Raw genomic sequence first — 15,991 nt, 5'->3', positions numbered from 1 at the left:
AGTGTATCATGTGTGGAAAATGACCTTCTAGCTAGCTTATCACCCATCTAAACACCCAATTCGTCCAAAGTTGTTTAGAGTCTTTAATTTACTTGTTTTTACTTTAAATTCGTCAAACCCTAATCCCCTTTACTTTGTTGTGTCAAATTAGTTAGAATCTGTCTAAATTTCTGTTTTTGAGTGTTTTGAGTCAAAATTAATTCAATTTTCGTCCAAAGTAAGTCCTAATGTTTGTTTTGAGTCTTTTTTATTGTTTTGTGCAGTTTTGAGTTTGCTTAGCTTGTTTTGAGTCATATAAGCTAGTTAAGAGTCTTAGAGTCTAGTTTTCTATTTTTAAGTTTAGTTTTGTATTTTTAAGTCAGCTTAGAGTAGATTAGCAATCCCTCCCTAGAATGATCCCTACTTATCCATACTATAATTCTCAACAAAAGGGTTTAATTTGAGTGCTGGTTTATAACACATAAGATTCAAGGGCATGTTAAGAATTCTTATCGATCAAGAACATTACACACCTAAATTTTTTAACTAAACTGGTTCAATTGATGGTGTGTGAACATGCATTGTCCCTTCTTAGTTGTTAAAACAAAAATGGGGATCAAAGTAGACTCGAATCTGAATCAGTGCTACTGCTTTACTTGACAAACAAACTTTAGTAACGCTAGCGACACTGCTAAAGCTTTCACAGACGAGCGATTATAAGCATTCATGGTTGGAATTTGATGTGCAAAAGTAGTAGACGCAGCAAACTGCACTTTAATTTCAAAAAAACAGCACAGAAAACTTATCTAATGGTTCAAGATCCTTGTTGAAGTAGGAATGGAACCCTAGTCATTAGTTTATCGGTAAAGTAGTGGTCAGAGTTTCTGTTAAACAAAACAGTCAGGATTTCACTTACCAAAACAGTCAAGTTTTTCATGTCTTTTGGCAAAGTATCAATCAGGGTTTCACTTGCCAAAATAGTCAGGATTTTGGAATCAAGTCAACTCTCCTCCTAAGGTTGATCATAAATTCATAATCTCCTTATGATTCATTTTGCAAGTTTGTAATTACGGATAGTTCCTACAAAGGATCGAACTAATGACATATACAATACTTGAATTGCTACATAGTTGATTCTCATCCTTCAAAGACTGAGTGTAATAGGAGCATCCGTCGACAAAAGGATCACCCTAAGATAATCACCTCATGGCTATTGAGAACGAATCAAATCAGATGGTTCTATTTCTCAATCTTTCTTACTTGCTCCTACGGAACCAAGGTCGAAAAGATTGAGCCCATTCACAACTACTGATGAAGAATTCCTCGAAAAGTTAAGGCTTAGTAATCCTTTTTAGAAATCGAATGGATTCGGTTTTATACATACGCAAGGAAGGTAATCAAAAAAGAAAGAAGATGAGTCTTGTTTATATATATAGAAAAAGAACATTCACAAAACAATTCAAGGCTTCAAGGTCATAGGAGACATGAACGCTGGGTCCGTTTCCCTCAACTGTTTCCTTCTCTTCATCACTCTCACATCCAACTTCACTGCTTCTCAGATTCTATTTCAGGTATTTATATGAATACTTAACCTCTCTCTCTGTCACTCTCCCTCCCTCCCTTAGAGACTAACATGATGGTGGTCAGAGGTTCAATTGGGAATCAAGCAAGAAAGGAGGATGGTACAACATTTTAAAGTAGTCTGTACAAGATGAGAGAGGAAACTGCAGAGAAGCAAGATGAGAGAGGAATATGGTGCATCTTCGAAGGAGGAACTAACGATAATCGTCTTGATTGGGGCCCATCTCTTATTTACAGCAATGACACGGCTTATTCTGATGGCAAGGGGAACCCTGACACTAGAGAGGACTTTGGCGCTGCTCCTGACATTGACCACAAAAACACTAGGGTCCAGAAAGAGCTCTCGGATTGGATGAATTGGTTAAAGACTGATATTGGATTGAGTGGTTGGGCATTTGATTTTGTCAAGGGATATGCTCCTGAATTTACCAAGTTGTATGCGACAAACACAAGTCCAAATTTCACATTAGGGGAACTTTGGAATTCCCTTTCTTATGGAAGTGATGGAAATCCGGACCCTTATCAGGATGCGCATCGTGGAGAGTTAGTGGGATGGGTGGAGAGTGCCGGAGGAGATGTCACAGCATTTGATTTCACAACTAAAGGGATACTTCAGGCTGCAGTCCAAGGGGAGCTTTAGTGGCTGAAGGACTCCAACGGCGATGCTTCGGGGATGATTGGCGTGAAGCCAGGAAATAGTGTAACTTTCATCGACAATCATTATACAGGTTCTCCACAACATGTGGCCGTTTCCATCTGGTAAGGCCATTCAAGGATATGCCTACATTCTCACCCATCCAGGAATCCCATCAATTGTAAGCTCTTACTCTTTCATCTAGCTTTAAGTAACGCTAGGCAAACCAAATTCACACCATTGTTGACACATTCACTAATAAAGTCGGTCCACATGAAGTGATAAAGTCCGCCTGTATTAGAATGTGTCGACAATGGTGTTAGTTTTACGTTTTTCACAAGCTAGAAATTTGCCATCTTTCTTTACGATGAACTACCTTTCCAATCTATATAAATATAAAAAAAAATGTGAGACTTGCGGCAGAGAAAGAAGTGATTGATTAGCATTTGAGTTATTTCTATTCCCTTATTTATAATTGATCTTACGGTACATGCTTAAATTTGTTATCTGATTATTGTTGTAACAGTTTTACGACCACTTCTTTGACTGGGGTTTGAAAGTCGATCTCTAAACTCACTGCAATCAGATCGAGAAATGGGATCAAACCCAACATTGCCTTGTGCATTCTAACAGCTGATGCATATGTCTATCTAACTGCCATAGATGAGAAAATCATCGTCAAGATTGGTCCGAATAGCAACGTAGGCCAACTTACACCTTCAAACTTCCACATTTCGACTTCTGGATGTTAACCATAGTGGAGAACTCAAGAACATAAAAAATGGAGAGAAAGCTTGAAAGAGAAGATACTAAAATCTTTGATTATTTTCTGTCAAAATGAATCTTTCCACAATCTTTGGTCTGACTTATTACAACAACCTTATCTTGGTTACAAGATTATCCATTACAGCTAATCCTAACAACCTTTATAACTGCCTAGTGTAATCTATCTCCCCGTTGACTGACAAGTGGCACAATCCTCATCATTCATTCTTCATACTCTTAACACCGGAGAATGTTTGACTTAGATGCTAAGGTTCCAAGGAGACATCTTTCGACTTCTGGAGAATGTTTACAACAAAAAGGACACCTGCTGATTGAAATATATTCAGTGCTAATTCTCAAGTATTTCAGTGCACTACAGACTGCAGAGTGTGAATGTTCTTCGAAGTTGGCAATACAATTACAAGTGTATTATGTGCTTAGTTATCAATCCGACCAAACCAAATTGATAACTAATTAAGCATGTAACAAATTAACTTGGGGTTAGTTTAAGTGGTGAGGTCAAGTGGAAAACATTGTTGGTTAGGTGGGATTAGGGATGGGAAAAATACCCACGTGGGTATGGATAACCGTGGTTACTAGCCCATTTAAAATTAACGATTACAGTTATGGGTAACCGTTTAAATAAATAAACGATTGTGACTATAACCGTTTACCCGTTACACTTAAATTGACGGTTATGGGTATTCCTCGCGGTTATAAATGGGTACCTGTTTAACCGTTTATTCCAATATATATAAATTTTAAAATAAAAACTAAAAAAACTTTAAAATTATAAGACAAATCTCAAACTTCTGTTGCTCATCTCTCTCCTCGCCACCCTCTCTCTCTTCTCCACCTCTCTCTCTCTCATCTCAAGCAGAACAATCGGTCTCTTCAATTAATCAAAAGAGAGGGTTTATGACTATCACTTGTCATTTTATTGATGCTTTGTAAACACTACAAAGTCAAATTTTGAAGTAATTCATTAGTTCATATAGTACATGTGATACATATAATTTTTTGCGTACTTTAGATTCAATGACATGTTGCATCAATGACAAAAATGATTGGTTTTATTGTAAACTCCAAACCTCCTAATGACATGATAAAAGTAGATTAATTCTTAAACTTGTCTGTTTTGTTATTCATCATTTCATCTCTATTTTGCAAGAGACGGAAAGGGTAAAGTGGGTAAGCCCACCATTGGAACACTGCTATACACATTGTTAAGACTTGATGCTCGTATCAAAGTGATTCTCCTGACTTATGTACATGTATAAATTATATAGGTAATTACACTAAAGTACCTCAACTTTAGGTCAAACTATAATATTATACTTCATGTTTTAAACATTGCAATTTCATACTTCAACTTATAAATTCGTTGCAATGTCAGACCTTCGTTAAATTTTCTATCAGTTTGGCTGGTAAATGATGACGCGTCAGGAGTGGGGCATATTTCTTAGAATAAAAAATTAATTAATTAATAATAAATTAAGGAATTTTTTTGTTTGAAAATTTTAAAATTAATTAACAAAATTCCTCTCCTCTGCGGCTTCATGCCCTCCAACCGCCCCCACCTCTCAACTTCACCCCATTCTTAGAAATGGATTTACCTAAAGCTTAAAGCTATGAAATTCAAGCAAAATCACAACCACCATGATTGGAGAAAGAGAAAATAATCATACTTAGAAGGGATTTTACTTTATTGCTCTGCAAATGCCCAAAGAAATGCCATTCAATGTCCTCCAGAAGCTGCAACACCCAAACGATCACCAAAATTTAAATTTCTTTCAGTACAAATAGGTTGCCCAAAACTCTTTAGAGAGAGGCATAAGTTTTATACCTGAGGAGCTTTGTCGACGATTTCTTGGACGTAGTTTTCACCGAAACAGCGATGGCCGGTGTCGTACACTTGGCGGAGCAGGGAGACTGGCTTCGTCTTGCTCATCGCCACCACTCGGATGTTTTGGGCTTCACGCGCTGATTTTTCAGCTGCCTGCTGGATCCGCTGCAGCACCGAGCGGAGCGCCGTCTCGTGGACACCGTCGATTGCGGCGGAGCTGGCATGCCTGGTTGCTCCTCTTTTTCGGGTTCGTTTTCTCTCTCCGCTTTCTCCAAATTGTTGGTTTGCGAATTGTGATTACACATCCATTGCATCTGTGGCGTGGAAGCTTAATGATTCGCCATTGCCATTGCCTCCAATCCGGCAACCTCCGCTTCGTCAACGGCTCCAGCATCACTCTCTGGGACTCAACACCGCCAGCCACAGCGTCTCGTCGGCTGAAATTGGCGATTTGATTCGAGCAAATTGGTAACCCAAAACGGCACCGTTCCGGACTGTTCCAACTTCGATAATCCCACTGATTCGATCGTCCAGGGCAGAAATTCACTATGAGTAAGGTTTTGCGATCTGGGTTTTCTTGTTTAAGCTTGAAAAAAAATGGGAATCTTACACTGGTAGCGTGTACTGGAAGGCCATTAAGAAGCTTGGAGAAGGACAAGGGAGAGAGAGAAGCGGAGAGACAAGAGAGGGATTCTTTTTATTTAATTTTAATTTTTTCAAACAAAAAAATTTCTTAATTTCTTAATAATTAATTAATTTTTTATTCTAAAAAGTGGGCCCTGCACTTGCCACATCATTATTTAACAGTCAAATTGATAGAAAATTTAATGGAATTCTGACATTGTAATGTTTAAAATATGAGATATAAGATTATGGTTGGATCCAAAATTAAGGTATTTTGTGTAATTTATCCAATTATATAATAGCATTTGCTTACACACTTTGTGTGTATGAACATATTTTTTAAGAAAATAAGAAGGAGAGAGGGAGAGAGGGAGAGAGAGAAAGTGGGGGGAGTGGGAGGTTTTTGTTTTTGGTTTTTTGTTTTTATTTTTATTTTTATTTTTTTATAAAAATTGGAGTTATTTTGGTTGTGTAAAATTACATTTTTACCCAATATTTCTTATTCATGTTATATTTTAATTAGAGGGTTAAACTGATAATTTCATAAGATTTTGGTTGACAATAAGTGTTTTAATAATTAGTGTGTATATATATATATATCCTAATCTCTCCATATTGAAATGGTATGAGGATTTAAAATATTGAAATACAAAAATGAATGTTAAATGTATATATAAATGGATAAAAAAAATGTGTAGACGAGTAAAAAAAAAAAGAAGGGTAAATGGGTAAAAAAGGGTAAAAGGCTAAACGGGTAAATAGGTAAATAGGTATGCCGTTACAGTTAAATGGGTACGCAGTTACTGGTACAGTTAACCGTTAGTACTAACAGTTATAGGTAGAAGTATAACTGTTTATGCAATTACCCAACTGGTAAACAGTTATACAAGTATGGATTTAAATGGTTATGGATAAATAACCGGGGTTACCCATCTGCCATAAACGTTGCCCATCCCTACATGGGATCAAGCGTTCGATTCCCTTTCATCGTAACAGAAAAGTTCGCACTAAATACACTAGCACAAAATAACACATACAAGACAATTCTCAAACGAAAAAATGCACATAATGATTTAACGAGTAGTACATCTCGAAGATCTCTATTCAATTTAGAATGTGAATTTTCTGCAAAATAAATTGGATATATGGTTTGATTCCAACCTAAATGTCTACATCAACTATTTTCTTTACGTCCAGACGTAATAGTTTTTAGTTTTATTTATTTTATTTATTTATTTTTTCTTTATTTATGTCCCACTGCATAATGTTTGGAAAGTGAAAGGAGGGGGTCGAATTTAACATTGGGAGAAATATTACTAGATCAGTAGCTTATGAACAATCTTTTACTACTGCAACTAGACTTAAAAGTAGGGGAGGAGAGATAGGAAGAGAACAAATGTAACGTCTCATCCCTGATATACTTATTTCTAAGAAATAATTCTGATGATAGACCCAATTTAAACTCTTGTTTAATTTACTACCATTAATCACGATTCTTTACTTCAATTCCTTAATTCCTCACAAAATTATATCCATATTTTAATTATCAAAACATACGATTAAATTATCAATTTAATCCCCAAATTTCTTTTATTAAAATAATTTCTCAACAAAAGATTAATTCTCAATTATTTAGGGCTACATCTAACCCCTGTTAGACTGCCAACGTACCCTTGAGCGGGATCAAGCCCTTCGTAGTTCACCATTCATTTTTTTTATCCATTTCCAAAAATATTCTAGTTCACCATTCATACAATTAAATTGTAAGATCCCACATCGACGATTGAGGGTTGAGCCTGGGCCTTATATGTCCATGCCCACATGTACCTTTCAGTGAGGCCTTTTGGAGTTGCGGCTTACAGAAACAAAACCGTGCGGTAGCTCGTTGTGGGGTCGGACCGGTGCGCCGGGTTCCACCACGGTCGAGAATGCCAAAACGGACAATATCACTGCGAGGGAAGGCGGGATGTGACAATTTGGTATCAGAGCCAGACTCAGGCTCGCGCGGTGTGCCGACGAGGACGTCGGGCTCCCTAAGGGGGGTGGATTGTAAGATCCCACATCGACGACTTGAGGGTTGAGCCTGGGCCTTATATGTCCATGCCCACATGTACCTTTCAGTGAGGCCTTTTGGAGTTGCGGCTTACAGAAACAAAACCGTGCGGTAGCTTGTTGTGGGGTCGGACCGGTGCGCCGGGTTCCACCACGGTCGAGAATGCCAAAGCGGACAATATCACTGCGAGGGAAGGCGGGATGTGACAATTTTAGTATGGGTAAGAATCATACCCTCAAAAGTATCCATTAATACTAAGATTCACCACAGATTGTTGTCGATACAAACTTAGCAGCTAAAACCTGAAGGGCACCAAACAGAAAATGTGAGTAAGCAATAAAACCAAGCTTCCCAAAGTTATTACCTCTCTAAAAGTAATGCCCCTAAATGTAAAACCCGTATCGTTTTCCATAAGACAGTACAACATATATACATATATCCAAACCATACTCAGAAATGACCAAAACCACGGTTTGCCATTAACTCCACCATACATTAAGTAGGCCAAATGAACTAAATCAATACAAAGTGATATATCAGTCAGAGTCATCTAAAATGACATGTACAACTTATCAGTATCTCATCAATCATGGCTAGCATATAAGTCGGAGTCACCTCTAGTGACCTGTACGACTTATCCATATCTCATCAATCCTGGCTAGCATATAAGTCGGAGTCACCTATAGTGACCTGTACGGCTTATCCATATCTCATCAATCCTGGCTAGCATATAAGTCGGAGTCACCTATAGTGACCTGTACGACTTATCCATATCTCATCAATTCTGGCTAGCATATAAGTCGGAGTCACCTATAGTGACCTGTACGACTTATCCATATCTTTAAAGAATCAATACTAACGGCGGTAGGACAATGATAGAATTATTTGGTAATATCTCTGGCGATACCTGATTATCAAAACATTAATTTAGGTCATCAACTTGCCTCAAATCTACACTTCCCCCCCCTCAAGGGAAATCTTCGTTTTAGTTCTATGGACATGGCCAAAATGATTTTATAAAATGTCGTCAAGGCCACAAGATTGTCCAAAACTGAAGAAAAGTTAACATATTTTTCCATATTCGACGAGGTGGCATCATTCGAACGTCAAACACAAAAACCAAGAGTACTCACATCACGCGTGTGATGAACACAATACTGCCCAACATATGCTCTGACATCGCGTGTGAAATGGGTTCGCTCCCACTCGTAGCGCACTCTGGTACTTAGACACTTTTAGATTCAAATTTATTCACTTTTTGTACACTATCACATTTTATGGCTTCGTCACCTTCCAGGTGTCGGCCAGCACAGCTCGATTCAGGGTCCAAGTGGACTTTCTGGGTCGGGGTGTGTCATAAATTATCAATTTAATCCCCAAATTTCTTTTATTAAAACAATTTCTCAACTAAAGATTAATTCTCGATTATTTAGGGTTGCTTCTAACCCCTGTTAGACTGCCTACGTACCCTTGAGCGGGATCAAGCCCTTCGTAGTTCACCATTCATTCTTTTATCCATTTCCAAAAATATTCTAGTAAAGAAAATATTCAACATTAGCTTTCACAATCGAATCACACCAAATGGGTACTATAACGCCCTAGAAATTCTGTATGAAAACTATTCACGGTGATAGGTCCAAAATAAAATCATCATTAATTAATATTCTATTAACCACCATAAATCAAATTCGATCATTTCATGGCTAAATATATATATATATATATATATATATATATAATCACATTTAAATTGAAATCACATTTATGTAACCATTTCATATTCACAAATGATATTAATTTAAGAAATCAGGGTAATAATCATATCACATAAATTCGAGTCACTCTCTAACCAATGTAGGCCTACAAGACTTCACTTAGTATCCCGTAGTACTAAATTTAAGATTCAGAACGTTACGATCCATGTTGACCAAAAGTCAACTCTCGATCAACGGTAGGGTCGACAATCCTACGAAATTTGATCCGGAAGATTCGCCCATCAGATTTTGGATCTGTAACTTCCTAAGGTCCGCATTATGCTTATAGAACGATATACTAAATTCTCATCGCCCTGACTCGCCAGAAAATTCAACTATTTCCAAAAATTACCAAATTTTACAGGCAATTTGGCCTGGAAAAGCTTCAATTTCCCTTGAATCCGCCGGAACCCTAGAATTTGGGTGTTATTCAATTCGACCAATTTTCAACACCACCGCCCCTAAAACAATTTGGGCTTTGTCCCTGGCCTCAGGAAAAATGGTTTGATGGTGATGGTGGTTGACATTACTTTCACGATCGTCGGATTTCCGCCGTGGCACCCTTGGAACCTATAAGTTCCGTTCTGCCCGAATTCAAGCTCAAACCTAATAAAATTGGGGTGGGAATGGAAAAGGGGAAAAGGCTGATTGATTTGAGGGTGGTGGCGAGGTTTGTATTTCTGGAAAACTGACAGAAAATCGTTGGGAAGGTGGCAAAACTGGTTGGGTCCAATGGGTTATTCGGGTCAACCTGTTTCCCTATTTCTTTCTTCTCTCCCGTCCCCTCCTTTCCCTCTTCCTGATTGGTCAATTCCCAATCCCCCTTTCTCCTTTCTCTCCATCCCTCTTCATCATAGCCACACACGTGGCATTCCCATTGCTCCAGATTTTCTGGAGCCTTCCAAATTAATGGCAAAATGACTATTTTGCACTCAACTTCAATCGTTAATAACTTGTTTGTTATAACTCCGTTTTACTAACAGTTTTCACCTACGCGCTTGTAGGGCCATTCTCTATTCAATTATATCAAGAAATCTAATAAAATATATGAGGATAAAATATGTCCTCCTATAATTACGTTAAGCCAACTAAGGCATTTTCATCTTTTTCACTTATCGATAAATTTTACGACCTAAATTATAATAATTTCCGGAAACAAAACTTTAAAGGTTCTCAATTCATTTTTCATAACCATAAATCGATTTATTTTCAATTTTTCTGATATGGTAGAAACTAACACACAAATTAAACCCTATAAATTATGCAATCGTAGTATGAGCAAGTAGGGATCGTTCTAAGTCGGGGATTAGAAGGGATGCTAATCAACACAAACTGGACTTAAAAACTGTAAACTAGGTGAAACTAACACAAATAAGAACTAAAGGGGGGGGGGGGTTTGGACGAATTTTGCATTGAAACAACTAAATTGCAGAAACAAAGTGAATTTGGACGAAAATTGGGTGAAAGGCTAGCTAGAGGATTCTTCTCCACACATGAACCATATGCATACAAATCGATTTCAAGTTATTATTCCATTAAACCATGAATGACAATGCCCCAAGTTAATAGTGAACAACACTAATTAACTCTCAGATTTTCCTAATTTCATTGAATTAGACTCAGCAACGCAATCAAATTATTCTTATCAAGTTCCCAATATGAACAGCTTGATAGAGATACATATCAAAGATCATTAAGTTCTGTGAAAATCATAATGATAGGAGCATATTTATGCTACTTAGTTATGTTGTTTCCTTGCATTTAGTTAGCTAATCACTACTTATTATAGTGTTTTAAGCTATTTTCGTGTGTTTGTAGGTCCAAATGGCAGAAGGAGCAAGAAAGTGCATTTTGGAGCTATTTGGAGCAATTTTGGGCTTATTATGGATAGCTTGCATATGGAGCAAGGTGGATGGACGAATTTGGAGTCAAAAGAGGCTAGGAACATGCTATAAATCTGGAGAAACAAGTTTGAGACAAAGAAGATAAAGAAAGAGCAAGAAGCATGGAACATTATCCAAACCACCTTATCTTATCCGAACCTTATCCTATCTTATCCTAACCTAATCTTGTTCCACCTTAATTTCAGTTGCAAAAAGGGCTTTATTTCAGATTTATACACCTAGATATATGGTTCTAGAACACCTTATCTGCTCCTAAAAGAGTGCCGCACCCTTTCCCCTTTATCACTTCTAGAAGTACCAAAATCTGCCACAAAACACATAGTTTCTAGAAGCCCTAATTTCTGGTGAATTTCCCTAACCTTTTTCCTCTTGGATTCTGATTTGAATTGGCCCTTTTCCTTGTGGATTTGGATTGTATAAGTCCTTATCAGAAATTAATCGGGCTATGACTTCTTTCCCAAGCCTTGTGCCATACCCTAAGGGCCCTAATCCTTTATTTCTACTAAGTTCTAACCCTAATATGATATTTCCTAGGGTTTTTCGTGCACTATATATATATATATATATATATATATATTTAAGTTGTGCCACACCCACCCATACACACCACGCACAACCATACATCCTTTCATTCATCCACACCACACCACATACCATATATTCAGAAAAACACCTTTGCCGCAGCCTTGGGGAGAAGAAGGACTTTGTGCCGCAAGCAATCTGCATCCATTGGAGATTTTTAGAGTTCTTTCTTCCTTCATTTCGTTTCCATGTTTATTTTAATTTGCTTTTCAATTGTTATGAACATGTGTAACTAAGTTTTTCTTAGTTAGAGGTGAATTCAAAGCCATGGACATATGTTTTATATGAATTGATTTTCTCCAGTTTTTGTTTCTTGAATTGTGAATGCAATTTACTTAACTGATTTGTTGAGAACTTGTTCTTGTGTGTTGATTAAGGAAGCATACTTAGTTTTCATGCATGAATTTGATGCTAGAATATAAGGGAATTTCACCTAATCGTTATGAACTTATATTCACAAGTAGTAAAAGTCACTAGTCATGATTGTGTTAAGTAAATTCTGGGCAAAAGTGTCATGCGATTCATAGTTATGAATGCCTTGTAAATGCTCATGGTTTCCACAAAGTTTAATGATCTTTGATTGTATCTTTATTATGCTGTTCATGTAGGGAACTTGATAAGAATAATTTGGGTTGTCGATGCGTATTCCAGCCAATTCAATGAAACTACGAAAATCTAAAAGTTAATTTGTGCTTCTCACAATTAATTTGGGGCATTGTCATTCATGGTTTAAAGGGATAATAACTGGAATTCAATTTGTGTTGCATATGTGCATGTGTGGATAAGGACCCTCTAGCTAGCCTTTACCCATTCAATTCAACCAATTTAATGTCTAATCTATTTAGTTTTGAAATCTGCCTAGTTTAGTTAATTTTGTCAAAACCAATCCCTCTTCAATATTTGGTGTTTTAACTTAGTTAGAATCTGTTTAAGTTTAGTTCTGTTAGTGTTTTGAGTCAAGTAAAGGTCAAAATTCGTCTTAATAACCCATTAGTTCTTATTCGTGTTAGTTTTGTTTCAATTTGTCAGAATCTGCCATATTGAGTCTTTTGAGTCTTTTTAGTTCAATTTTCATCCAAATCACTTTCTAGGACTTGTTTTGAGTCAATTTAATTTAGTTTGTGTGTTTTGAGTTTATTTAGCTTGTTTTGAGTCATTAGAGTCTAGTTTTCTGTTTTTGAGTCAGTTTTGAGTAGATTAGCATCCCTAGTTAATCCTCGGTCTAGAACGATCCCTACTTGCATATATACTAAAATTGTCAACAATAGGGTTTAATTTGTGTGTCAAGTTAATTTTCACATCAAATTTTGGTGCCGTTGCCGCGGATTAGCAAACTTGCTAATCCCTTTTGTTTGTGTCATGTCAAAGTGCGTCTTAAGGTCAAGTATGTCGTGTGTTCCTTTGTTTCTTTCTGTTTGTGTTTGCCGTGCTTTTTAAGATTGGTTGCTGTTTTGTTTTGTTTCTTTGTTATAGGTACTAGTTTATGACTCATAGTTCTCAACCTGTTCGTGAGAATATATTGGAGTTTGACGACGATTTTGAATGAACGTTGAGAAGAAAGAGGAGGCATCTAGAACCTAGTCCACCTAGTTCTGAGGTCAAATCTGAAGAAGAAGAAGTGGAAGAAGAAGAACAAGTCATGGCGGCGGTAATCAAACAATCAAGGAACTTTCAGCCTCGGGGTTAGACAATGTTGTGCCTTTATGCATTCAATACCCTATGGCAGCTCAAGGCAAGATCGATGAGTTCGAATTGAAGTCAAGCTTGTTGCATCACATTCCCAAATACCTTGGGTTGTCCATGGAAGATCCAAACAAGCATCTTAAGGAGTTTAAAGTGGTATGTTCGAGCATGACACCCATCAATGTCGATGGGAACATTTTGAAGATGAAAGCCTTGATAGGAGCATATTCATGCGACTTAAATGGCTTGTTCTCGTGCATTTACGTTATATTTCTTTAGTTATTTTAGTACTTTAAGCTATTTTCGTGTGTTTATAGGTCCAAAGGGCTAAAGGAGCAAAAAGATGCATTTTGGAGACTTTTGGAGCACTTTTGGGCTAAGGATGGATAGCTTATGCTTGGAGCCAAAGTGTTGGACGAAATTGAAGACCTAATTGAAGACCAAAGTGTTGGAACCTTGTTCTCTTTAGTTTTAGGACATTTAAAACCTTTCCTAATCCCAATCATGCCATGCATAACACACATCCATTCTAACACATTGTCATTGCACATGCATTTCCTTCATTAGTTAATTCACATGCTCCATACTTATCATCACCACTCATTACTTATCACATATCATCACCACTTATCACTTATCATTCACCACTTATCATATCATACATTCATTTATCACTTATCATAATCATTCACTTATCACTTAACATATCATACACTTATCACTTATCACTCATAATCACCTACAACATCCACCTACTTCACCTACAACATCCACCTAATTCACCTACAACATCCACCTACTTCACCTACAACATCCACCTACTTCACCTACAAATGACATAGCCATATGTTCCCTCCACTACTCCTATAAATACCCTTGCATTCATTCATTCATGGACATCTCATTTTCATACACAACACATTACAAACACATTCTCCCTTCCCTAGCCGTGAGCTTCCCATCTCTCCCCTTATAATCCAAACACCATTTTTCCATTCCCCTTCCACTTCTACACCACTCCTCATCCATTTCCATAATCCCCCAAACCTCACCTTAGACCTTGTGCTACAACAACGAGGAAGATAAGAGGGCCTAAACGTTCATACAATTCAAGTGTGAGTTGTTGGAATGTTTAGGTGTTTCTTTGATTTCAAAGTTATGAGGAACTAAACCCCCTTTAGCTAGGGGGTGATTCAAAATACATGTTTATGCTTGCATTATGAATTGATTACTTTTGGTTGGAATTTAATAAGTTGTGGATTCAATTTGTTTAACCGTTTGATTGATAACTTATTTATGAATGTTTATTAAGAATGCGCGCTTAATTTTCATGCATAAATATGACGCTAGAATATAAGTGAATTTCACCTAATCGTAATGAACTTATATTCACAAGTAGTGGAGGTTGCTTATAAACAATCGCGTTAAACGAATTCTTGGCATAAGTTTCATGCGTATTCCATAGTAACGAATGCCTCGTCGATGTTTATGATTTCCGTTGAACTTAATGATCTTTGTTGAATGTCTCTATCATGCGTATTCCATAGTTAGGGACTTTGATTAAGAATAATTTGGTTGTAATGCGTATTCCATTCAATCCAACGAATCTAGGGAAATCTGAAAGTTAATTTAAGCGGACCTAATTAACTTGGAGCATTGAGTTTCACAACTTATTGAAAGACCAACTGAGAATCAATATTTTATGCAAGTGTAACATGTGTGGAGAAGAACCCCTTGGCTATTCCATCATCCATATTTTTATCACCTTTGTATTTACGTTTTGCCCTTAATTATAATCTTTCCATTTAATTTAATCTTGCCCAAACACATTTCCCCCATATTTCGTTGAGTCTTAATCATTCGTATTTGTTTTATTTTCGTGTTTTAAGTATTTGGAGTCTTGTGTACTTGTTTTGAATTCTTGTTAAGTAAGTTAAGTGTTTTAAAAGTTAGTTTTATTTATTTGAGTCAAGTGTTTAGTATCCCTAGTTAATCCCCGGTTAGAACGATCCCTACTTATATCATTACTACAATTGTCACAAATAGGGTTTAATTTGTATGCGTATAATTCTCGTATCAAGCCTTTCCATTTTCTTTTTTGGAAAAGGCTAAAGATTGGCTATACAAATTGGCACCTAGGACCGTTACTTCTTGGGAAAGTATGAAGTAAGCATTCTTAAAGAAGTTTTTCCCAACTTCGAGAGTCATTCTCTTGAGGAAGAGAATTAGTGGCATTCAACAAACCCAAGGGGAGTCTTTTTCAGTGTACTATGAGCGTTTCAGGACTCTAGTTGCATCGTGCCCTCAACATCAAATGAAGGAAGAACTTTTAATTCAATATTTCTACAAATGACTCCTTCCAATTGAGAGACAAATGCTAGATGCTTCAGCGGGAGGTGCTTTGGTTGACAAAACACCAGTGGCTGCCAAGGTCTTAATTGCAAACCGAGCATTGAATGCACAACAATATGAAGGTGTTGGACAAAGAGAACCCCCACGGCAGCAACAACAAGTGAATGAGGTAAGTGCAATTTCTGAAATTCAAGCTCAATTAACTAATCTTACTGTTCTTGTGTCACAGGTTGT

General features: G+C 37.0%; 1 protein-coding gene and 1 pseudogene across 1 annotated transcript; one reads left to right on the top strand and one right to left on the bottom strand.

Annotated features, from left to right (window-relative positions):
* Window positions 1–1,589: 1,589 nt before the first annotated feature.
* LOC103955522 lies at window positions 1,590–2,946 on the top strand (annotated as a pseudogene).
* Window positions 2,947–3,060: 114 nt separating this feature from the next.
* On the bottom strand, window positions 3,061–5,671 carry LOC125473772 (pyridoxal phosphate homeostasis protein-like). The gene is made up of 3 exons (XM_048577055.1): window positions 4,806–5,671; window positions 4,648–4,714; window positions 3,061–3,284 (listed from the first exon to the last, which is right to left on the bottom strand). Exons 1-3 carry the CDS (start codon window positions 4,908–4,910, stop codon window positions 3,226–3,228), a joined length of 231 nt encoding a protein of 76 aa, XP_048433012.1. The 5' UTR covers window positions 4,911–5,671; the 3' UTR covers window positions 3,061–3,225.
* Between the last annotated feature and the right edge of the window lie 10,320 nt (window positions 5,672–15,991).

Source organism: the organism of the source record quoted next, unplaced genomic scaffold (assembly GCF_019419815.1).
Source record: "Pyrus x bretschneideri cultivar Hongxiangsu unplaced genomic scaffold, Pyrus_bretschneideri_v1 Contig96, whole genome shotgun sequence".
NCBI classification, from domain to species: domain Eukaryota; kingdom Viridiplantae; phylum Streptophyta; class Magnoliopsida; order Rosales; family Rosaceae; genus Pyrus; species Pyrus x bretschneideri.
This window is presented reverse-complemented; position numbering and strand designations above follow the sequence as displayed.

What these genes read in the sequence shown, in the direction of transcription:
- LOC125473772 (XM_048577055.1), bottom strand. Translation starts at nt 4,910, where the DNA reads ATGAGCAAGACGAAGCCAGTCTCCCTGCTCCGCCAAGTGTACGACACC. An exon ending in TCGTCGACAAAGCTCCTCAG is followed by an intron (nt 4,715 to 4,805) that starts GTATAAAACTTA and finishes TGGGTGTTGCAG; the next exon opens with CTTCTGGAGGACATTGAATG. An exon ending in TAAAGTAAAATCCCTTCTAA is followed by an intron (nt 3,285 to 4,647) that starts GTATGATTATTT and finishes TTCAATCAGCAG; the next exon opens with GTGTCCTTTTTGTTGTAAAC.